Here is a 24,027-nt window from a genome sequence, read left to right as displayed (position 1 = left end):
TGAAAAGAGAAGACTGATTCTGTGGTCTTAAAATGTGGAAAAGTAGTATGTTATCTCCATGATTGTCTTGTTTTTATCAATTAGCTCTACGATGTCTTTCCCTGGATAATGAAATTCCTTCCTGGACTTCACCAAAAACTCTTTAGCGACTGGGAGAAATTGAAAATATTTGTTTCTCGTATGATTGAAAAACACAAGAGAGATTGGAATCCTGATGAACCGAGAGACTTTATTGATTCTTACCTCAGGGAAATGACAAAGGTGAGGAGATAAAGCTGTTTCCTATATTTTGTTTTTTAAGAGAAAATGGGGTGTGTTATCTTCCTATATTTTCTGTAATAAATTATGTGCTGCAATATGTTATCATAAATTTAGTGGCTTAAAACAATATAAATATATTCCCTTAAACCTCTGGAAGTCAGAAGTTTAAAATCAGTTTAACTGGAAAAAAGTCCAGGCATCAGTAGTGCTGGCTTCTTCTGTAGGCTCTGAGGAATTTTGTTTCCTTGCCTCTTCCAGGTTTTAGAGGCTGCCTGCATTCCTTGGCTCATTTACCTTCTTCCATCTTCAAAGCCAGCAGCATAGCATCTTCTCTCTTCTGTGAGCACTGCTTCTTTCTGTCCTTGTATATTCTCTCTGACCTCCTTGCCTTGCTCTTACAATGCCCTTCACGATAACATTGGACCCATCTGGATAATCTAGTATAATACCCTTATCTCAAGATCCTGAACTTAATCACATCTGTAAAGTTCTTTATCTATAAACCAAAACCTGTTGCCTTCAAGTCGATTCCAACTCAGAATAAAACTGCCCTGTAGGGGTTCCAGGGTTGTAAATCTTTACAGAAGCAGACTGCCCCATCTTTCTCCTGTGGAGCGGCTGGTGGGTTTGAATTAAACTTTCAGTTACCAGCCGAGTACTTAACACCACTGTTACCCTGGAGTTCCTTCCCTTTCCTATATAAAGCATCATATTCACAAGTTCTAGGGTTTAGGGCAAAGACATCTTTGAGTCATTACTCGGCCTACCATAAAGGGAAGAGATGGGTGCTATTTCAGAGTGCAGAAGTAGCGTTAACTCAGGATTGATGAGACAATTGGAAATAAAGATGGGGGTTTAATGGCATTTGGCTTGAGGCCCTGGGAATACCCACATACTGCCTTCTCATCCCCAATGCCTACTCTCTACCCTTATCTGAAGGAGCTGTACCCAAAAGGGAAAACAGAAATTGGGCACAAAAGCACTGTTTTAGTATTAGATAGGTCTGTATTGGGTCGCTATGAGTCAGAATCGACTCGACGGCAGTGGGTTTGGTTTGGTGGCCAGTTACCTGAGGAGCCCTGGTGGCACAGTGGTTAAGCATTCAGCTGCTAACCAAAAGGCCAGTGGTTCAAACTCAGCAGCCGCTTCTTGGCAGAAAGATGTGGCAATCTGATTCTGTAAAGATTACACCCTTGGAAACCCTATGGGGCAGTTCTACACTGTCCTATGGGGTCACTATAAGTGAGAATCGACTCAATGGCAATGGCTTTGCTTTTGGTTTATGCCCTGGTGGCATAGTCATTAAGAGCTTGGCTGTTTAACCAAAGGTAGGGAATTAGAAACCACCAGCCTCTTTTTGGAAACCCTGTGAGGCAATTCTATTCTGTCCTATAGGGTCACTGTCAGTTGGCATGGACAGCAAGACATATGGTTTTATGGGACCCAGTTATCTACTCCTATTCTGAGCCCCCATGTCAGAGCACAAGTCAAGCTGAATTGGATGTCAGAGTTTAGCCTCAGCGCCTAGGTGGGGCTTTTTCTTCCACCCACCCCCTATGTCATCTACTTTCCAACATTATAGAAAAGAAGCAGGAAGAAAGCCAGATTGAATGTGTGGCCTTCGACACAGTGACCCCTCCACTTAATATACATCACTGAATCAGTGTCTTGACTTTTGACTCTTCAAATTAATGGTTCTTCCTCCTGGAGTAGGCAGATTGGTGGATTTCTTTCCACCTCCTCCCTTATTTTACCTTGTTGGCATAGCATTAATAGAAGCATTGTTTTCTCCTCAAAGGAAGAGACTACTTGCTATGTGGTGTTCTGGTATGGGACCACGCATTAAGAGAAATGTTTACAAATTGAAGAATCCAGAGGACGATGATAATGTCAGAGGAACAGGTGAAGGAATTAGAGAGGTTAATCTGGAAAGGAAAAGGGGCATGGGGAGATATGAGAATTGTTGCACGAAAGGGGAATTGAGTTTATTTTTCTTACAACAGTAAAACACTTGTTGATTATTTGCTGTGTGCCTGTTGTAATTCAGGCAGCTCATCATGTGATCTTAAGATGTTATTCTACAGTACAGGAAACTGAAGTACAGAGAGATTAAGTAACTCACCCGAGGTCATACACCTAGCTAGGATGTGGCTGATATTGGAACTCAAGTCTTTTTCACACTCTGTTCTCTTTCCTTCTTCCCCAGTTACTGGTGTTAGAAAACGATTGTTTTGTTTTTCATCTCTCAAGTGCTCGAATCCTTAGGTAGCCTCCAGCACTTGGGGCAGGATGATGCTAACAATATTGCTATGATACCTTGTGCCTTCTGAGGAAGCCAAAGGGAAAGTCATTTCTCCTAGGGGCCTTTCTTTCCAAATTCCTTCTCTAGGATAATAACCCCATGTTTAGTGTCAACTATGAACAAATTAATAAGCATTTCTTCTTTCTAGCATACAGGCAATGCTACTTCGAGTTTCCATGAAGAAAATCTTGTTTGCAGCACGCTGGACCTTTTCTTTGCTGGAACAGAGACAACTTCCACAACGCTGCGCTGGGCTCTGCTTTACCTGGCCATCTACCCAGAAATCCAAGGTGAACATTTGTGTGCCTGGACCAGACAGACAAATGCCTCCTCGAACATACTGCCCCAGGGTTGGGACCAGAAGATAGCATGGTAGAATGAAAAGACAGGTGGAATAGTCATGAGCTTGACTCAAGACCTCGCACATTCTTTAATTTTTCTGTCAAGGATTTTGATGGGTCCTGGCAACATAAATATTACAGGGTCCCTTTGCTTGAGAAGCTGAGAACCTTGTGGGGAAAACAGTAAGTCAATTGACACTGTGTTAAATTTCACAAAAGAGTGACATTCTTTTAAGTAATGACTTGCCATTGCCCTCTGAATAATGTCCAGACTCCTCAGAAAGATGGGGAATTCTATGGCCAAAGAAATATAGGGAAAGTCTTAAAAACGTCTCAGAGTTTTTACTGCCAGCATCAGCCCCACCAGCTCTGCATTCTGGCTTCACTAAATCACGTGTCAGTTGTCCATTGCACTGTTCTTATTATGCCTGTGTTCATTCACCTGTACTGTTCTCTCTCAAGAATGCACTTCCCCAATTTCCCTAAATGGCAAACTTCAAGCTCTTCTTGAAGAATCTGATCAGATACTACGTCCCTTATGATGTGTTCCTACTCTTTCAAGAAATTACTAGCATTTTCTTTCTTTAGAGACAAAGGGAACACACACCTCTTCTTTTAAGGACATGTTTAAAGTGTTAAACATCACTTCTACACACATTCCCTTGACCAGTAGTTAGGCATATGATCACAGAGTTGCAAGGGAGTTTTTAGCTGAGTAACCAGGTAGAATCTTTATTACTATAGAAAAAGAGAAGAACAGATATTGGGGGCAGCTGGCAGTTTCTGTCGTTTATTGGGTTCTCACTTAAATCAGTTCATGCAAAGCTGAAAACATCCTTAAGATGAATGTAGACTTACCCACACTAATTTATCCCATCAGATGATTAAACTGAGGCTCAGAGAGTTTAAAAGTTTGATCCAGATTTGTCTTACACCAGGGCCCAGTTTCCACTCTTATATATCTCCTTGAGAAACTACAGTCTATGGCGCCTACATTAATCTTAATAGCCACAACAATGAACTCAAACATAACAGCAATCGTGAAGATGACTCAGGACCTGGCAATGTTCCCTGCTTTTATACATAAAGTTCCCATGAGTTAGAGCCAACTCAATGGCAACTAATAACAATAACAACAACACTATAATCTTAGCCATTTTGACCCTGGTTGTTCCATTCCTTAGCCTAACTAGGCTCAAAAAATTATGGCGTTGAAATTTTTCTAAATAAGCCCTTTAAAGGATTAAGAACCATTTGTTTATAACCTGATCACTAATTGAAATACAATAGGTGAGACCTTGGAGGCCACCCTACATCTCTGGAAGGAAGCATAAAAGTTTAAAAAAGAATAGAACCTTCTGTTTTCCAGAGAAAGTACAAGCTGAGATCGACAGAGTAGTTGGCCAGTCACGGCAGCCCAGCCTGAACGACCGAGAGCACATGCCCTACACCAATGCCGTCATCCATGAGGTGCAGAGAATGGGCAACATCATCCCCTTGAACGTGCCCAGAGAAGTGACGTTTGATACCACTGTGGCTGGATACCAGCTGCCAAAGGTAACCAGGGACTCTCAGCCTCAGGTCTTCACGTCCCTCTTTTTAGACAGTAAGAATCTGAATTTGAAAACTGATGCGTATTCATATCCTAAGCAATCACTCAAATGGGGAGAGAGATATACCTGATATAATACTATTTTTTTCCTTCAAGTATGGGCTTTAGAACATTAGGTTAATAGACATTGGAGCAAAGATGGGGATTTCTATGGCCAAATAAATTCAGGGAAAGACTTAAAAACTTCTCAGAGTTTTTACTATACTAATTTGCATTGGAGGACAGTGTTGGTTCAGTGGTAAAATTCTCACCTCCCATGCAGGAGACCCGGGTTGAATTTCTAGCTAGTGCACCTCAGTGCAGTTCGAAACCACCAGTGGCTCCTTGAAGAAAAAAATGTGGCAGTCTGCTTCCATGAAGATTTACAGCCTTGGAAACCCTATGGGATTGCTATGAGTCAGGATGGACTCGATGGCAGTAGGTTTGTGGGCACCTCATCGCAGCCACTCTGTGCCTGGCAATGGAGGTTTAAGTGTTGCTATGATGCTATACAGCTTCCAGCAGAGCTTCCAGACTAGGAAGATGGACTAGGAAGAAAGGCCTGGTAATCTAGTTTTGAAAATCAGGCAGTAAAAATGCTACAGATCACAACAGTCTAATCCCAGTGTCTGTGGGTCGCCATGAGTTGGGGGCAACTCAGTGGCAGCTAACAAAAACAGCGCGCATTGTGAATATTCATGGGGATATATCATGCAGCAGTTCTGCCATACGTTGCCACATAAACTTTTTGTTTCTCTTGGTAGAACATCTCAAAAGTAGGCCCTTGCCACATGTAATCCTGGGGCTATGGAATGTAAAAATGTGAAGGGACACTTGGAGGCGTAGTGGTTCAGGGCTATATCTGCTAACCAAAAGTTGGCAGTTCAAATCCACCAGGCACTCCTTGGAAACCCTGTGGGGCAGTTCTACTCTGTCCTATAGGGTCACTATGAGTTGAAGTCACCTTGATGGCAAGAGGTTTGGGGTTTTTTTGTGTGTGTGTGTTAACATTACATTAATGCTGGTGTTTCTAACAGAATCCCCACAAGCATTTCTCGAGCTTTCACTGACAACCCCAGTGATAAGGAACTTACTGTCATAAAAGGGAAGCTAACACAGGTGTGTGTTATTAGAGTGAGAAAGGAGCCAGCATTTATCAAGCAGTGATTGATTGTGTGCTGTGGGCTTTTGAGGTTCTTTCAAAACGTCTTACTCAGTCCTCAGAATAACTCTTTTTTATATCCATCTTTGAGGAGCCCTGGTTGTGCATTGGTTAAGACCTCGCCTGCTGACCAAAAGGCTGACAGTTCAAATCCACCAGTCGCTGCTTGGAAACCCTATGGGGCAGTTCTGCTCTGTCCTATAGAGTCGCTATCAGTTGGAATGGACTTGACGGCAATGGGTTTTGGAATACCCATCTTTTAGACTGGGAGATTGAGGCTCAGAGGAATGAAGTACCCTGTCTAAAGTGTCTCAGCTGCTAAACGACAAAGTTGGGATCCAGATCTGTTCTGCTTCCAAGGCTTGTCGTGTTTTTTGTGCTGCACCACGTTCCCTCCACAAGAGTTGCTTTATCTTGGCTTTAAAAACACAGTCTCCCTATAATTTTCCTCCATCGTTGCTGTTGTTAGTTGCCTTTGAGTCAGCCCTAGATTCATGGCGATGGCATGCACAAGAGAACAAAACTTTGCCCAGTTTTTTGCACCCTCATGATTAGTTGCAGATTGGACTGTTGTGATCCACAGAGTTTTCATTGGCTGATTTTTGGAAGTAGATTCCTGTGAAATTCCCCAGTCTTCACAAAGGAATTCTGATCCCACTCTCCCCACCACTCAAGATCTCTGCAGACAGCCCTCCTGTAACCTATAACATCCTCTCTAGAGAGTGTACATTCTCGCATCTCTTCCCTTGTTTCCTCACCACCTGGGTGAGCCTCTGGAGAGCCATTCCAGTTTGTCTACATTTCTCTGAGTATGTCATACCCAGAAACAATCTCAAGAGGCACAAACAGAGGAGCTTTGCTTACCCTTGGCCACACCCTGTCACCTCGTGGTTGTTCCTTGGTCACACCTTGGACACTGTCACTGCAGAACCAGAAAAAGCAGCTGTGCATCCACTGAATTCCTTATTGATTGGTCGTCTTGTGGTGAAGGTTGAAGTCTAAATTCTAAGTGCTGTTTGCATTTTTCTAGCAAACTCATTGATCTCCAAAAAGCCAACCCAGCTCAACAGACCCCTACCACTACTGATTCTTAAAGTCAACTGCAGGAACCAGCCTGGGAACTAGGAGATCTAGCTGACTGTATAATATAGAGACTGAGAGCCAGGGCATCAGATGGACTTGGTTCAAATCACAGCTCTGCCTTCTCTTACTTTACCACCCTGGGCACGTTATTTAACCTCTTGGAGCTTTAATTTCTTTATCTGTAAAGTGCATATAAAACCTCTCTGGCAGGATCCATCTAGAGGTAAACTGAGGTCATTCATGTGGAACACTTTACCTATTGTTTGTTGTAGAGAGTGCCCAAAATAGTAATTATTCTTTATTAACTCAACAAATATTCACTAATCACTGAATGTGCTTAGGTCTGGAGGAACACCCCTGAGCAAGAAAACAATCATACAAATGGTTAGGCTAGATAATTCCAAACCCTGAATAAAGAACAGGGTGGTATAAACTGCAAATTAGCTGGAGCATGTAGTGTGAGTGGGCGTGGTCAGAAAAGGCTTCCAAAAGGAAGCAATGTTTGGACCAAGGATTAAAGAATGATTAAGGGTAGCTTGGTGACAAAGTGGGGCAAAAGAGCATTCCAGGCAGTGGGAGAAAAAAACCTTGAAATGAGGGGAAACATGGCATATTTGAGAATCTGAAAGAAGACCTCTGTAGTGGGAGTGAGGCAGGAGGAGGAGGGTAGCCCAGACAAGGTTAGATGATGGGTCTGTCTTAGGCAGGGTTCTCTAGAGGAGCAAAAACAGTAATGCGTATAAATATATAGAGAGAGATTTATATCAAGGAAAAGCTCATGCGAATCTAGGGGTTGGTATGTCCCAAGTCCTTGGATCAGGATAGAGTCCTTTCCCAATTCACAGAGCCACAGAAGCTGGTGAACCCAAGATGAGCAGATCGGATAGCAGGGTTCCCGCTCACAGGCTGTGACGGTCGAGGAATCCCCAAGGTCGGCAGGCAAGACTGCAAGGTTTTTACTGAGTCCCTTAGCTGTAGGGGCTGGTGAACCCAAGACAGGCAGGTCAGGGAGCAGGACTCTTGTTTGAAGGCCATGAAGATCAGTGAATATCAAGTTGGACAGCTAAGCTGCTAGCTCAGGTCCCAAGAACCAGAGGTCAGACAAGAGACAGCTGCTGGATCCAGAGTAAGCCAACAACCTTTGCAAGGCGAGCAGGAAGGAAGTAGGTGGGGGGGACAGAGAGATGAAGGCTGAGGAGGTGGTGAGCTGCCACAGGCCCACGCCCGCTGGTACCACTCAGCAGATTCCGTCACGGAGGTGATCACATATCACATATCAACAGGGAAGTGATCACAACATTATACGACTGCCAAAACACTGAGAATCATGGCCTAGCCAAGTTGACATACAATCTTAACCATCACAGGGTCTTTAACCTAAGAGTGATGGGAAGGTACTGAAGCGTTTCAGGTTCTGGGTGGCAGTGGGTGGGTGGGTGTGGTTTGGTTTAATCATTTTCAGTGCTCACTCTGCTTTCAGGATGCAGAGTAGATTAAATGGGGCAAGACAGGGTGTGGGACATACTTCTTAGCTGCCTTAGAGTCGGCACTCGACTCATGAAGACTCTGTGTGCTATAGGATAGGACTGTTGTGATCCATAGGGTTTCTATTGGCTGATTTTTGGAAGTAGATCACCAGGCCTTTGTTCATAGTCTGTCTTAGTCTGAAAAAAAAAAAGCTCTGCTAAAACCTGTTTAGCATCATAACAACACGTAAATCACCACTGACAGGTGGCTGTGCTTGAGGTGCATTGGCCAGGAATCAAACCCCGGTCTCCTGCATGGAAGGTGAGAACTCTGCCTCCGAACCACCACTGCCCTCAGGACACAGTTAGGAGGCTATTATAGGAGTGTAAGAAGCAAAGTGGTAGCCTGGGCAGTGAACGTGGAATCAAGGGGAGAGAATGAAGAGAAATTCAGGAAGTAAAATGAGTGATTCTTGCTCATGGATTAGATGAAGGCAGAGTGAGGGGAAAGGATGCACTAAGGACAACTCTTGGTTTCTTGCTTGTGTAACTGGATGAAGATGGGTGCTTTTTACAGGGCTACCTGATTCTAGTATTAAACCTACTGGGAGAGGGGGTGCCATGTACTAGACATTGGAGGGAAGAAAATGGGAGAAACAGAGATGGCTGAGACATCCTTTACCTTCGTGGAGCTGCCACAGTTTTCCCCTCACTGAGCAGCTGGATTGATTTTGGTACAGCGCTGTCTGGCCAGCTGCTCCATTATTTTTTTCCTGCTATATACACGTCCCTCCCAAGTCCTACACTGATGTATCCCTTGAGAAAAGATACATTCCACAGTCAATATTAGCCAAACTTCCCTGGTAAAATTCCCAGTAGGCAGTTCCGATCCATCACTGTGAAGTATCCCATGGCAAACAGCAGGGTCCTGGGGGGTTGGACTCAGGAGATGGTGAGCTTGGGATGATAGGGAGTTCAGGGTGTAGTCAAGGTGTAGGAGCCTGAGGACTAACACCATCTGTGTAGGTGTGTTGTGTGAGTGAAGCCTTGCCTGAGTCTTTGCTGCCTTCTCTAGGGAACCATGATCCTGACTAATCTGACTGCACTACACAGGGACCCTGCAGAGTGGGCCACCCCTGAAACATTCAATCCGGAGCATTTTCTGGAGAATGGACAGTTTAAGAAAAGGGAAGCCTTTCTGCCTTTCTCGATAGGTGAGTTGTAATAAATAGTGTGAAGATCCAAAGTCCCTCTTTCAGCCTTCCCCAGTCCCCTCCCACTAGTCTTTTGCTTTAGCTGGAATGTCTCCACATGGCCCTGCCCAGTGTGATTCCATCTTGTCCTTGGTTGCAGCCCCAGAATTCCGGGGCTGGGCATTGCTTTAAGCTGCCCCTTACCTGCTGAGCCCTCCGTTGCCTCTGATGGAGATTTCAGCCTCACTTTTTTCTGCTCCCTAGAGTACTAGGGATAGACAAACCTAGACCCTGCCTCTTGCTCGAAAAGAAAGCTAGACATGTGCCATCTTTACAGAATTTTAAAATGTCCTAAGTTCTTTTAAAGGACTGCCCCCTAATGCAGACATAGAGCTGGTTTATAATGAGGAGATGAGGAGAAGTAAAGGCAGGGATCTACTTAACATCAGAGGTATCAGGCAGTGACTGTGAATGTCATAGACTTAACTAAATCAGGATCTACTCTGTAAACACTCCCTGAAGCGGTTCTTTTGCCTTTTAAATTTGAATTACCTTTTTAAAATCAAGTGAATACATGTGCGTGGTACATACAGTGAAAGGTACAAACCGTCATATTTCCAGGCCAGTTCTGAAAGGGTTTTTTGTTTGTTTGTTTTTTATTTTTTGCTTAACTCATAACAATGTAAAATGAACAGCAGAATTTCTTAGCATATTCCAGGTATTGAGATAGCTATATCAGGTGCATTATTTCAAGTGATTTCCCAGTGCCTTAGTTCCATAAGTGCTTACTGAGAATCTATTATGTGTGTCAAGCATTCAGCCCTGAGGCTACAACAGTGAATAATACAGAAAAAAATAAGCCTGCTGCCATAGAACATATGAAGTTCAAATTGCTATCTCTACTATACAGATAAGGAAACTGAGGTTTACAGGGATTAAGTATGGCAACTAAAGCCATAAAACACACTTGGCGGCACCAGGACCTGTCGCCAACCAGATTTGTCAAACTCAAAAACTTCTGCTCTTTATAGCGTATCTCCTAACAATCACCAGATTCCACACAAAATTCATACTAGAGACTGCATGACAGTTTACTGATCCTTAAAATAAAATAGACTCTGATTTTCTGAAACTGCAATATTTTGCTGATGGACTAAAGCTCGAAGAGAAAGGTAAGAGCTGGAATTAGAACCCGAGTTGGTGGGACTCCAAAGCTCAAGAGTTCCCACTGTGCTGCATCGCCTTAAGTGTATCTGGGCTAATTGTAATTACATCCTCTTTGTCTTTCTTCATCTGGTTCTCTGTCACCTTTGTTCACATTGGACAAGTCACTTCCTGATAATGAAAGCCGATGCTTATGAATATCTTCCATTCATCCTGTCAGCAACATCTTCCTGTTTTGTGTTACAGCACAGACTTCCAGCCGTATAATTCAATTATTATAATTATTCTTGTTCCTTGGATCTTGTACCAGATCCATGTGGTGCTGAAATACTAGAAATGTGCCCTCTGTGTATCCCACAAAAATGCCTTCACCCAATGCTTGCTGTAACTTTGATGAGAGAAGACTTAATAGATGTTCATGGCTTTAAGAGGAAGAAGGATCCGTCTAGGCTGAGCAATGGCTGGATAACTTTCCTTCATGTGGCAGAAGCTTTTCCTTGCAGTTGTTTCATATCTCCTCTGCTAAAAAATTCTCCCATCTTCATTAGCTGGATCATTAAAAGCTCGACACACACTGCCTTGCTAAAACTTTGCTGTTGAGAATTTTACCCTCTTAATTATGGATTTCATTTACAAGGAAGTTACCTCATTTAATCCTTCCAGGAACCCAGGTATTAATAATTAGAAAGAAAGTGGATTGGTAGCTCTTTTCTTCATACAAGGAAATAAAGAATAAGAGAGTTTTTTTTTTTTTGTCCAAGATCATGTCCCCAAGGCATTGGCAGAACAGGACCTAAGACTCAAGTTCTTACACTTCTAATTTAATGCTGTCTCCAGTACAGCTAGAATGTAATTCACCTTTCCGCTTAAAGGTCCCTCTACTTTAAGCTCATTAAGTTCATACTATATGTTTTAGTAAGTATATTGCTGCATAACAAACAGCCCAAATCTCAGTAGCTTACAACAAGCAGCATGCATTATTGCTCACCAGTCTACAGGTCAACTGTGAAGCTCTGCTGATCTTGGTTGGGCTGTCTTACATGTTTTGGAGGTCAGCTGGCTGAAGACTGATCTAGGATGGCCTCAGCTGGGACAGGGGGGTTCTTTGCCATGCTCTCTGTCATCCCCCAGCAAGCTAGCCTAGACTTGTTCACATTGGGCCAATAAGATCCCAAGGTAGAGAATGGAAGCACACAAGGCCTCTTAGGGTCTAGGCTTGGAACTGGCACACCGTCACTTGCACTGCGTTCTGTTGGCCTGTGCATGTTTTAAGGCCCGCCCCAACTCAAGGCGAGGTGTCTTAGTTTCCTAGTGCTGCTGTAACATAAATACCAAAACAGAAATTTATTTCCTCACAGTTCTGGAGGCTAGAAGTCTGAATGCAGGGCACTGGCTTTAGGGGAAGTTCTTGCTCTGTCAGCTTTGAGGGAAGATCTTTGTCTCAACTTTGTCTCTGACATTCCTTGGTTCCTCGGTGATCTTTACTTTAGCATCTGTCTCCCCCTGTTTATGCTTGCTTGTTTCTGTGTCCATGCTGCTCCTTATAACTCAGAAGTGATTAGGTTTAGGACATATCCTCCACTAATATAGCATCATTTTTAGCATAACAAAGAAAACTGTATTCCTAATGGGTATTATATCCATAAAAAAGTATTAAAAAAAACCCCAACCCATTGCCATCCAGTCAGTTCCAACTCATGGTTATCCCACATGTTTCAGAGTAGAGCTGTACTCCGTAGGTTTTCAATGGCTGTAATCCTACAGAAGTAGATTGCCAGGCCTTTCTTCTGCAGTGCCACTGGGCAGATTCCAACTGCCAACCTTTCAGATAGTAGCAGAATGCAAACTGTTTTACCACCCAGGGACCATCTCCACAGGCATGAGGATTATGATTCCAATACGTATTTTAATGGGACACACTTCAATCTATAAAAAGAGGGGAAAATGAGTACAATTTTTGATGGGAAGAGCTATGAAGTCACACTACAAAGGACATGGGTACAGGTGGAGAAACTTGGAGTCTTTTTTTTTTCCAATTAATTGGTCTCATCAATGTCTGACTGAGATGAATGAAATTCAGAGAAGGCAAATGATTGTCCTGAGGACTGCCATAAAAAGTATAGCAGAATGACGACCAGGAAATAGAAACCTGAAAAATCCAGTAGGTTAACAAAATGTCAACACAACTGGCTATTTTTTTTCCAGCACACTTCCAGCATTGGCAGACGGTTGCTTTGACTCTCCCTTGTTCTAGCTTTTTCTAAAGACAGCCTCCCTGAAGGCATGAGGCATTGACAGTTCCTGCCCTTCTCTTGGAAAAGATGACCAGGTGTGGAATTACCATATGTGCATAATCAGGGCGAATTACAGAGCTGATACTACAAATTCAGATTTTCATTTCCCCATGAAAGCCCTCCCTATTTGATCCAATAAAACCTCAGCAGCTTCATGAAAGCCAAGATCTGGTTTCTCATTTCTCAAATAAAATTATTAGATCATAAGAGATAAGGTTGGAAAGATCTTTGCCAAAAACCTAGGTCAGCTCTGTTTTACTAATGAGGTAAATGACCTGGTTGGGTAGTGATAGCCAGTTAGTGGAAGCACCAGGGAGAAGGTCCAAGGTTCCTTGAATCTAAGCCAAAGCTTTGAAATCAAATAATCCTCATGTTCATGCTTAAAAAAAAAAAAAAGTACCTGCTGTTTCATTGAGATCCTTGCTGAGCTACGTAAAATAGTTAGGAGGGAGATTATTTCACTCGTTTGACAAGTGCTAAAGTGTAGCACCATGGGAATGCATGGTTACTGACATCTACACAGCTGGTTACTGATGGAACCGGTACTCTAACCCTAGTTCCTGACTCTCTAGGCTCAGTTTTGTCACAACATGTGGATTCTTCTAGACACATCTCAACATTTACAATACATTGATTCAGCACCATTTTAACAAATTTGCTAATCATTCTATTTGTGATGGGTAAAGAGAGAAAGATGAGGGGAACAGAGATGAATTAGGTACACACTTGGGAGAAACAAAAACAAAAGAATATGTTAATGACATAATTGTGAGCACATTTACGAATACTTTTGCATATATTCTTTAATTTTATTTCCTCAACAGGGCTTTATAGCCGAGAACAAAATGGAGACATACAATAAAGTTGTTCCAAGAATAATTACACAGGAAAATACAGAGTAGCAAAAGCAGTGTATAGAACTAACTAAACCCAAGCCAAACCCATTGCTGTTGAGTTGATTTTGACCCATAGTGACCCTATAGGAAGAGTAGAACTGTCCCAAAGGGTTTCCAAGGCTGTAATCTTTACGGGAGCAGACTGCCACGTCTTTCTCTCGTGGAGCCTCTGGTTGGTTCAAACAGCCAAACTTTCGGTTAGCAGCCAAGTGCTTAACCACTGCGCCACCAGGGCTCCTCATAGAATTAACTACAGAGCATAAAACTAGTTTTGTAAGCAAAACCAGTTTGGTGCAGTTGAAACCCTCTAGGGAATATGAGGAAATATGTCAAAATATTAACAAAAATTTTATCTGAATTATGGGATTACAAACATCTTATACGTTTCATTTTCTTCTTTAACAGTAGTTTTTTCTTATGTATTACCAAGAGAGGAAATAAGCTATTAAAAACATACAAGAGAGGTGGTGGTAGTGCTGGCAGGGACTGTCATACCACAGGCGGGGTGAGGAGGGAATTCACACAGGGAAGAGGCAGCAGGAGTTCAGAGCAGGTGTCAGAGCCCGAGTGAGATGAGGAGGGATCTGCACAGGGTGACCATGGCAGTGATGGGAGACTAGCTATATACAGGGGAGATTGACCCAATATGTAAATATGTTGAGAATAATGGGAGGGAGATACAGATATGGAAGGGCAGAAAATAGAATGAACTCTGTTGTGTTGGATTGGAATCAGAAGTTACTGATAGGACTTGGATTTTATACAGATGGATGATGATGATGATGATGGATGGATATAGATGCGGGTGTTCATACATATATTTGTATGTGTGTTCACATTATATGTGTATGTATATATATTCCCCGTTTGTGTCCACTGAGACAACCTGGGCACAATAAGACCCTGATATCAGTGAGCACGCCTAATGTCCAGATCTTACTTTCTAGTTCTCATTATCCACTAGAAGGAACCAGAGCTTTTGGAAAAATGACTGATTCCAGGGACGAGGAAAGGAAAATGTAAGATTGAGCCTAGAACATTTTGTTGTGGCAGAAAGTAAGGAAACAACTGGCTTGAATTGGCATGGGGTGACGAACCTGGAATAAAGGATATGAGGAATGAGGATAAAAACAAAGTGATAATAACAGATTATAACCCTTTGACTAAAAATAGGAATCTGTGAATCCCTGCTGAAATAAGAACGATGAGCTCAAGCATTTCCTTATATTAGCATGCCAACTAATAAATGTGGAAGGGATGATGCAATTAGAAAATCACCATCTGGCAACCATCAGAGTAATAAGTAATTCAGTCAGGAAAAACAAATGGATGCTAAAACTAGTGGCTGAAAGGTCAATGAGTAATGTTTTATTTACACAGTCTCAAAATAGGTATTAATTACAAAAGGAAAAAGAAGAATTTTATAAGGGAGAACCTGTGATCAAAGTTGACATCACCGAAAATGGAACAAATCTAAATCATTACCACCTGATAAGATGCAATGATAAGAACAGAACATCACTTGGTCATATTCCTACCAAAAATGCATAACCAACAACCTGAATCTAATCATGAGAAAATGTGAGAGATGTTTTACAACATGTCTGTAAAAAGGAGCTCTGGTGGCGCAATGGCCAAGTGCTCGGCTGCTAACAGAAGGGGTGGCAGTTCAAATTTACCCAGCCACTCCACAGGAAAAAGACATGGCAATCTGCTCCCATAAAGATTACAGCTAAGAAAACCCCACGAGGCAGTTCTACTCTGTCACATGAGGTCACTATGAGTCGGAATTAACTAGACAGCACTCAACAACAATCTTCAAAAGTGTAAATGTCATGAAAGTTAAGGGGACTGAAGAATTATTCTATACTGAAGGAGAATTAAGAAGACATAACAGGTAAATGCAACATGTGATTCTAAACTGGATCCTTCTATAATAAAGGATTGTTTTTAGGACAGATGGCAAATCTTGAATGGGATCTGAGGATAAGGTGGTGGTAATGCATCAATATTAATTTTCTCACTTTGATGGCATAATATTGTGGTTATGTTAGAGAATCCCTTGTTTGTAGGAAATGCATACTAAAGATTTCACAGATATGTAGTCAACTTGTTGTTGTTGGGTGCTATCGAGTCAGTTCCGACTCATAGCAACCCTATGCACAACAGAACAAAACACTGCCCGGTCCTGCACCATCCTTACAATTGTTGTTACGCTTGAGTTCATTGTTGCAGCCACTGGGTCAATCCACCTCATTGAGGGTCTTCCTCTTTTCCGCTGACCCTGTACTCTGCCAAGCATGATGTCCTTCCCCAGGGACTGATCCCTCCTGACAACATGTCCAAAGTTTGTAAGACACAGTCTCGCCATCCTTGCCTCTAAGGAGCACTCTGGCCGCACTTCTTCCAAAACAGATTTGTTCGTTCTTTTGGCAGTCCATGGTATATTCAATATTCTTCGCCAACACCACAATTCAAAGGTGTCAGCTTACTTTCAGATAATTCAGGAGAAACAAGTTCTTTGTGTTGTTCTTGCAAGTTTTCTGTACATTTGAAATTATTTCAAAATAAAAGGCACATTATGGAAAGTAAAGAATTGTAATGTACAGGAAGCCATTTTGGTGCTGCTACCACCCAAAAAGTTTTACTTAAAAGCAGACTTTTAAATTGCATTCTTCTCTGTTTTGAAAATTAAATGTACTTCTGATGGGACTATGAAAAACAAATCAGTCATACTAATTTTCCAAATCAATATAATGATAAGCTATTTTACAGTTAGAATGTTTATTATTATCAAAGTGATATTTTAAAATATTTATTTTGCTGTATAAATTAATGAGTAATCTGGTCTATTTGGATTCAGTTTGCAGTCTACACAGTATGTAAAATAAAGTTCTTATTGTAAGTGTACACACAGACACACACATTTTCCCTAAATGCCTAGAGAGATTACTTACCCCCCCCCCAAAAAAAAAACCAAACCCACTGCCTTTGAGTTGATTCTGACTCACAGCGACCCTATAGAACAGAGTAGAACTGCCCCATAGAGTTTCCAAGGAGTGCCTGGTGGATCCGAACTGCCGACCTCTTGGTTAGCAGCTGTAGCACTTAACCACTATGCCACCAGGGTTTCCAAGAAATTACTTAACGTACCCCAAATCATATGACTGGGAAGTGGGAGGAGCTGAATTGGATCGTCATCCTTCTGCTTCCAGTTTTCTACTCTTGTATTAGGAAGTGGGAGGTGGCCAGGGTGGTGCCAGGTGTGAACAGTGGAGAGAAGGATCAGCCTTGGGATCCACATTAGAAGCAAAGGCCCTTATTTGGGAAGAACCTCTGTGTGTAAGGAGAACTGCTGTGAGAGTCAGGGAGGCTGTTCCAGTGGAGAGGACCATCCATGTCAATGAGGTCCCCAGTAATTAAGCAGGAAACTGTGATCTAGGGGAAAGATGCTGTATTCATTTTCTAGGACTGATTTGACAAAGTATCATAAAACAACAAAAATTTATTCTCTCACATTTCTGGAAGATAGAAGTCCGAAATCAAGGTGTAGGCAAGGTTATTTCCTTCTGGAGGGCTCTGAGGGAGAGTCTGGTCCATGCTTCTCTCCCAGCTTGTGGTAATTTTCTGCTATCCTTGGCACTTAAGTGTCTGTCTCCATCATCACGTGGCATTTTTCCTTGTGCGTGTGTATCTTATAAGGATACCAGTCATGTCGGATTGAGTGCCCGCTTTACTCCAGTATGACCTCATCTTAACTAATTACGTCTGCAATGACCATATTAAAAAAAGAGCTCACATTCTGAGTTTCTAGGGAGGGCAAAAATATGGGGGGACACTATCCTACCCAGTAGAGATGCGTCACACTTTAGGACTACTGCTCTGACGGTCACTTGTTTGAATCTTTGACAGTTTCCTTCAGGGACTGAAAATTTTAACGCAGAGTTTTTTATTGTTTCGTTGTCTGCTTTTGTTAGTGTTGTTAATTTTTGAACGCCTTTAGGCTAGATATCCACTTTCTAGATCAACCCAGGCCTCCTTGTTCTACACCCTGCACCTTCACTCCTGTGCTTCGCCTACCTGACCCTTGAGGGCATTCGAGTTTATGATCTGGACTGAATTTCTGTGCCTCAGTTTACCCAAGTGGTTGTCAGACTTAAATGAGCCACTGTAAATAAAGCCTTGGGGACTCTAGCAGGTCCTCCCTCTGCTCAGGTTTGGCAGGATGGGGGAGAGGATTTCAGTCCCTGCCAGGCATCTCCTCCACCAGGGAAGAGAATTCAACTTTATGTCTTTGCCTTTCAGGAAAGCGGGTTTGCCTTGGAGAACAGTTGGCCAGGTCTGAGCTGTTTATTTTCTTCACTTCCCTTGTACAAAAATTTACCTTCAGGCCCCCAGCCAACGAAAAGTTGAGCCTGAAGTTCAGAATGGGCCTCACCATTTCCCCTGTCAGCCACCGCCTCTGTGCTGCTCCCCGAGCGTGATGCTGCTGGGAAAGGAGCAGGAGAAAAAGCCAGAAGAAACATGGAATGTGTTCTGAAGACCCTAGTGCCTGCTCAGAAGTGAGAGAACAGAACAGAAGTGGCTCTGAGGAAAGATTGCAGGAATTGGACTCAGAGGAGACTGAATCCAGATCCCAGCTCTGCCGTCCCCTCTGATGTCGCCTCAGGCAGATCATCTACATTCTGAAGGATTTGCCTTTTCACCCAGAAAATGAAAGGGGGATAATGACTCCTCCCCTAAAAAGAGTTGCTGTAAGCATCAAAGGAAGTAATGGATGTAAATGAAGTGGTTTGTAAACCACAAAAGTATGTCAGAAAAGTTACAGCTGTGGTCTGCTTCCCTCTTCCTTAGACATGTGTTAGCTTCTGGCTTGTTGATAAAGCTCAGTTCATTGAGAAGAGTTAGAAGTTGGACCCTGGGCTGACCAAAATGGGTAGCCATAAAGGCTCTACATTCAGCAGCCCTCTATGGCATACACTTTTACCCTCATACACGGAGTCACCATGAGTTGGAATCGACTTAGCAACGGGTTTTGGTTTTTACTGATGTGTGCTTTATCTCATGTAGTCCTCAGAATGACCCTTGGGGAAGTCAGCAAGGCAGGTAGTTCTTATTCCTGATTTATAGTCAGGGAAAGCACATGTTGTTGATGCAGTTGTTATGGTTTACATAAGGAAATGCTACCTTGGCCTTGAACTCAAGCAAAGTAGGGTATGACTACAGTTAACCCAACCTGGGGAACAGGTTTGGGGAACAATGGTGCACATAGTTCCCGTCTTTAACCCATTGTCTAGAGTTGATTCCAACTTACAGTGACCCAAAGGACAGAGCAGAAGTATAGGGTTTCCAAGGAGCCCTAGTGGCGCGATGGTCAAAGCACACGGCTGCTAACCGAAAGGTCCAAATCCACCAACCAGCTGCAGGAGAAAGCCCTGGCAATCTGCTTCTGTAAAGATTACAGCCTTGGAAATCCTGTGGAGCAGTTCTACTCTGTCTTTTTGGGTTGTTATGAGTCAGAATTGACTCAATGGCAATGGATATAGTACGGTAATCTTTACAGAAGCAGATTGCAACATCTCTTCCCTGTGGAACTGGTGAGTTCAAAATGCTGACCTTTGAGTTATCAGCCACAAGCTTAACCACTGCACCACCAGGGATCCTTCTGTCTTTCAGGGTAGCTGAAATCACTCAACCTTGTTCCCTTAAGCCTTCCATCAGGTATTTGTTCTCATGCCATTTCATGTTGTGATTTAACTATGGAATGGATGTGCATCTTTTCTTGAAACTAGATGGTAAGCTTGGGATGGCAAGTGTTACCAGCCTAAACTTACCTAAAGGAGCCCTGGTACCGCAGGAGTCAAAGCATATGGATGCTAACCAAAAGGCAGGCAGTTAGAATCCACCAGCCCCTCCCTGGGAGAAAAATGTGTTAGCCTGCTTCTGTAAAGATTTATAGCCTTGGAAACCCTACTGGGAGCTCTACTGTGTCCCGTAGTTGCTATGGATCAGAATTGACTCAATGGCCACGGGTTTGGTTTTTTGCCCTAGTTAAGTATATCCTAGCAGAGAACCAAAAGTGCCAGAATCCCATTCAACCCCTCTGTGTGTGGTCACTGAAGTGAGACAATGGCCATAAAATAGAAGGCCAGAGAACCCTGATAATCCGTGGACTTTTGACCTTAACCCCAATGCAAAAACAAACACAAATGAACAGAAAAACCTGGTAAACTGGACTAAACCATACAAACTCAGATGACATATGAGAATATGCTTTTTTCCCATGGTAATTAGATCTGAGTGATTTAATTAGCTCAGAATGAAAAAAAACAAAAAACACAGGGCTATGGGACCTCCTGTTTTTTGGGATTCAGAGAAAAGCCACTTCAACTGACACAATGAGAAATGGCAACAGAGGAAAGGAATGAGTGCGTGTTTAAAGAACAGAAATTTATTGTCTCACAATTCTGGAAGCTAGAAGTCCAAATCAGGGTCTCAAATGTGTTGATTCCTTGTGGGGACTTTGTGACAGGAACAGTCCCCTGGCACTCCCCTAGCATCTGCTGGCTGCAGGCAATCCTTGGTATACTTTGCATGTAGGTGTATCTTCACATGTCATCTGCCTTTCGCCTGTGTGTGAGACTCTGTTTCACTGTCTGTCCTTCTCTTACAAAATGTCACTCAGAAGGGATTAGGACTAGGACTCACCCTACTCCTGTATGACTTCGTTAATATAACTAATGACATTTGCAAAGAAAAACACTATTTCCCCAAACAAGTTCACATTCACAGCACAAATGCAGTGGTTAGGACCTAAACATATCTGTTGGGGGGACACAAGTCCATCCACAGCAGTCTCCTAAAGACTGTTGTGTGGGAAAGGCTTTGGTCCTTCTCGCCTGGCAGAAGAAAGAATGGGAGGTGAGAGATGTAACCATGTGTACTTAGTTTGTCAGCTGCTGGAAAGTTGCACTTCTAGACAACAGCCCAAAGGAGATCCTAGAATAAAACCGATCAAATTAGGCCTCAAACTTCCCCAACACCTGGGACCTGGTCTTCCATTTTATTCCCAATCAGATCACCCAAGTAGAAGAAAAAGTTGCCACCTCTGACTCACTGTGACATTGATGAAAATAATTTGTGTTTCAGTTTATCTGTAAAATGAAGGACTTTATTGAAGTCATCTCTGAGTCCCATTCCTGCTATAAACTTTCTGTGATTCTAGACAGGCAGGAACTTGTCCACTACCTGTAGGATAAATGTAAAACCACTGGGCCTCATCTAATGGTGGAACTGGAGCCAGGGTCACGTAGGGTGTGACCACAATTAACCAGAATCCTGGGGAACAGATGATTGTAACTGCATTTTCTGGTTGCATAAGATGCCTCTTTTGTCAAAGCACGTTGAAGAGGCTCTTAAAAGACGAGCTGTTTTCCTGGCCAAGCATTATACGAAGGTTTTGTTACACACACTTTTGTCTCTCTCTTATTCCTCCATCTATTTTGGAAGCCCCAGGTCCCTTACTCCTTCTTTTTTATCTTCCATCGCACAGTGCCTAGCATTAGTGTACAAACATGACATCTGTGGCACCCTAGAGGAGCAGAGATTTTCTGAAAACCCATGCCAAGGTGTGAATCTTCTCTCCCCCACCGTCCTGCAGACACAGGTGCACGCACAGCCAAGTGTACGTGTAGAATAAGGTTGGAGGTCAGGGGCTTTACAAGAAAAGTAGCAGGGAGCACACAATGCCCTGAGCTCCTCTGGACACATGCTTCTGTGGTACATAAGATTTACAAGGCAGGGAAGCAAGGGCTGGCAAGAAGACTAAGTAAGGAGAACTGCTCCCTGGATAAGGAGTGAGAAACACCGAGCTCTGCCTCTGCTGTCAAGTTGTTCTTCCTTCGAGTGGACTCAAACCTGCTGAGCCAGCTTTTTGTTAAGTTTCCAAAGTGGAGTGGGGTGGGGTGAAGTGTCCAGGGACATCCCAGGTTTGTCTCCCCTCAACCTCTTTCTGTGATCTCAAGGAAGTCGTTTAAATCTGCAAGCCCCTGTTTTCCTTTTCTAAAGCATGAGCATCAGAGTAGAAATCTTCCTGTGTGGTGGTGAGGATAAACCCAAAACACGAACTACTACCCTGTGTCTAACAGTTGGATTGATGGCATGGGACTCAAAAAGATGCAAGCTGGAAGTAGGTTTATCCCTCCTCCTCCAAACATACTCTGTGGCCTACCTGCCTGCCTGCCTTTTTCCTCCCTCCCCTCCTTCCATCCTCTCTTCCTCTCTCCTTTCCTTCCTTCACCCCTGAATTAAATTTTGAGCAGGACCCATCACTCTTCTGGCCACCTTTAGATAACAAACATTCCTCTTACTACATTCAGTCCCAAGAAGAGTCATTTTGGTAACTACAGTTTGCAGCTCAATATGTATACCATCTACCTAACTCCATACTCGTGATTTAGCTCTTGCTGCTCAGTTCAGCTTTAAAATTGGAAGCTTGCTTGGCAGGGTGGGTCAGGCAGAGGCACAGCCACCTCTTCTTTCCATACCATGTGTCCCCCTGTCATCTCCTTCCACACACACACACAAGGTTCCTCTTGGCTTGCAAGGAAGGAGGGCAGAAAGTCTGCCATCTATGGGGTCCAGTCCCAGGCCTGATCCTTGCTCTCCTAAGGCCTCTGTCACCAGGGCCCTATGTCTGCAGCACCCATGACAGGTACAGAGCTTGCCCTTTAGCTGCCAGCTCAGATCCTCTTTAGGCCACATTATCCCTCCGGGCAGTCCTCTTGTTGGAATTTGATATCATCCCAAGCTGGCGGCTTCCATGGTCCCACATGGAGTCCCACATCATGCATGGCAGCTCAGTTCCTTCCCCAGAAAGCCATCTCTTCTAGGCTTCCACAGTTGTCCCTACACAGCCTCTGGGCTAAGGGAGCTCCAAGCCTCAGTGTGACACTCATTCTTCGCACCCCAGAAACTCTTCAAGGCACAGGGAAACCCCTCTTGGCTTGCAGCCTCTCACCTGGTGAGAGGAAACCATGGTCTTCCCCTTGCTCATGTTCATGGGGCTGGGTGGGTGGGTGGGACGAAAGGAGGGCCCTCCTCCCCACAGTCTCCCGTACGCAACACTTTAACAACTCACCACAGAAGTCCCTTCTCTCCCTTTTCCCTTAATCCTCACATATTATACTCTCTAAAGAAGTAATGGGTTATATAACCCGTACCAAATCCATTGCCATGGAGTCGATTCCAATTCATAGTGACCCTATAAGACAGAGCAGAACTGCCCCATAGGGTTTCCGTGGCTGTAAATCTTTATGGAAGCAGACTGCCACGTTTTTCTCCTTTGGAGTGGCTAGTGGGTTCGAATCACTGATCTTTCAGTTAGCAGCTGAGCATTTAACCACTGTATCATCAGGGCTCAATAGGTTATAAAAGGTCCCCAAAATAGCTTTTAGATGCCCCTATGAAAAGTCTTACATAGGATATCAAGTATCTTACTTTCAAACTATGGGGTCAACTAGCATATGACATGTATTATTTGACTTGGAGAAATTGGGACTCCAGCTGAAACTGAAAGGAAGAAACCGATTTTCACATCCCATTACAAATACGCAGCACACAATAAGACCCTAATAAATGTTATTTTTATGTCATGAAAGAAGGAATAGTTAATGACCATAGGACACTTCAGGACCCTGCTTTGTGCCACTGTGAAGAGTGAGATCGGACAGGACTGTACACGTAGCAGACACTGGGCTAAAGTTTGACTGACCTGTGACATACTTCATGAAGGATTCTTTGCCTTGTTTTGATTTTAACTCTACCACATGAGCTTGTTTTTCTGCCATTAAGTCTCTGAAAGAAGAGTTCAAAACATATTTGTAAAGAGGATACTCCTCTGTTTTATTCTGATTAGCTCTGGATGTATGACAGCATCACTCTGTATGGCTAATATGTTAATATTTTCTTATTTGGTAAAATCGCCTTGTCTGCTGCAATACCTGACATAGTCCTGTGGTGTCTTCCAAAATGTGAAAAAAACAAAGAAAGAAAGAAACAAAAAAAGCCTTAGGAATATTTTCTCCTACTTGGAAAGACTAGATGGTGTGCTTTGGAACCAAACCTCATGTAAATAGTATTTTCAACCCAATTCAACAAATATGTACTGAGTGCATACCATATGCCAGATATTCAATAATTAATAAGGAGAGGTATGAGGCCATCCCTTCCTAGAGCTTATGGTCTAGTGATGATGGAAGCGGGGAATTGTAAAC

At 43.1% G+C, this 24,027-nt stretch overlaps 1 protein-coding gene across 1 annotated transcript in view; it reads left to right on the top strand.

Moving 5' to 3' along the window:
* LOC126073133 (cytochrome P450 2J2) overlaps window positions 1–22,805 on the top strand; it is a 43,240-nt gene extending 20,435 nt beyond the window's left edge. Inside the window, exons 5-9 of the mRNA XM_049879419.1 lie at window positions 85–261; window positions 2,712–2,853; window positions 4,274–4,461; window positions 9,282–9,420; window positions 18,059–22,805. Of these exons, the coding sequence (XP_049735376.1) occupies window positions 85–261; window positions 2,712–2,853; window positions 4,274–4,461; window positions 9,282–9,420; window positions 18,059–18,237 (825 nt within the window). The 3' untranslated portion in view covers window positions 18,238–22,805. The remainder of the gene's footprint in view (window positions 1–84; window positions 262–2,711; window positions 2,854–4,273; window positions 4,462–9,281; window positions 9,421–18,058) is intronic.
* The last annotated feature ends 1,222 nt before the right edge of the window (window positions 22,806–24,027 follow it).

Source organism: Elephas maximus, chromosome 3 (assembly GCF_024166365.1).
Source record: "Elephas maximus indicus isolate mEleMax1 chromosome 3, mEleMax1 primary haplotype, whole genome shotgun sequence".
Classification (NCBI taxonomy): Eukaryota; Metazoa; Chordata; class Mammalia; order Proboscidea; family Elephantidae; genus Elephas; species Elephas maximus.
The sequence above is the reverse complement of the archived record's forward strand: the minus strand, read 5'-3'. Positions and strand labels throughout refer to the sequence as shown.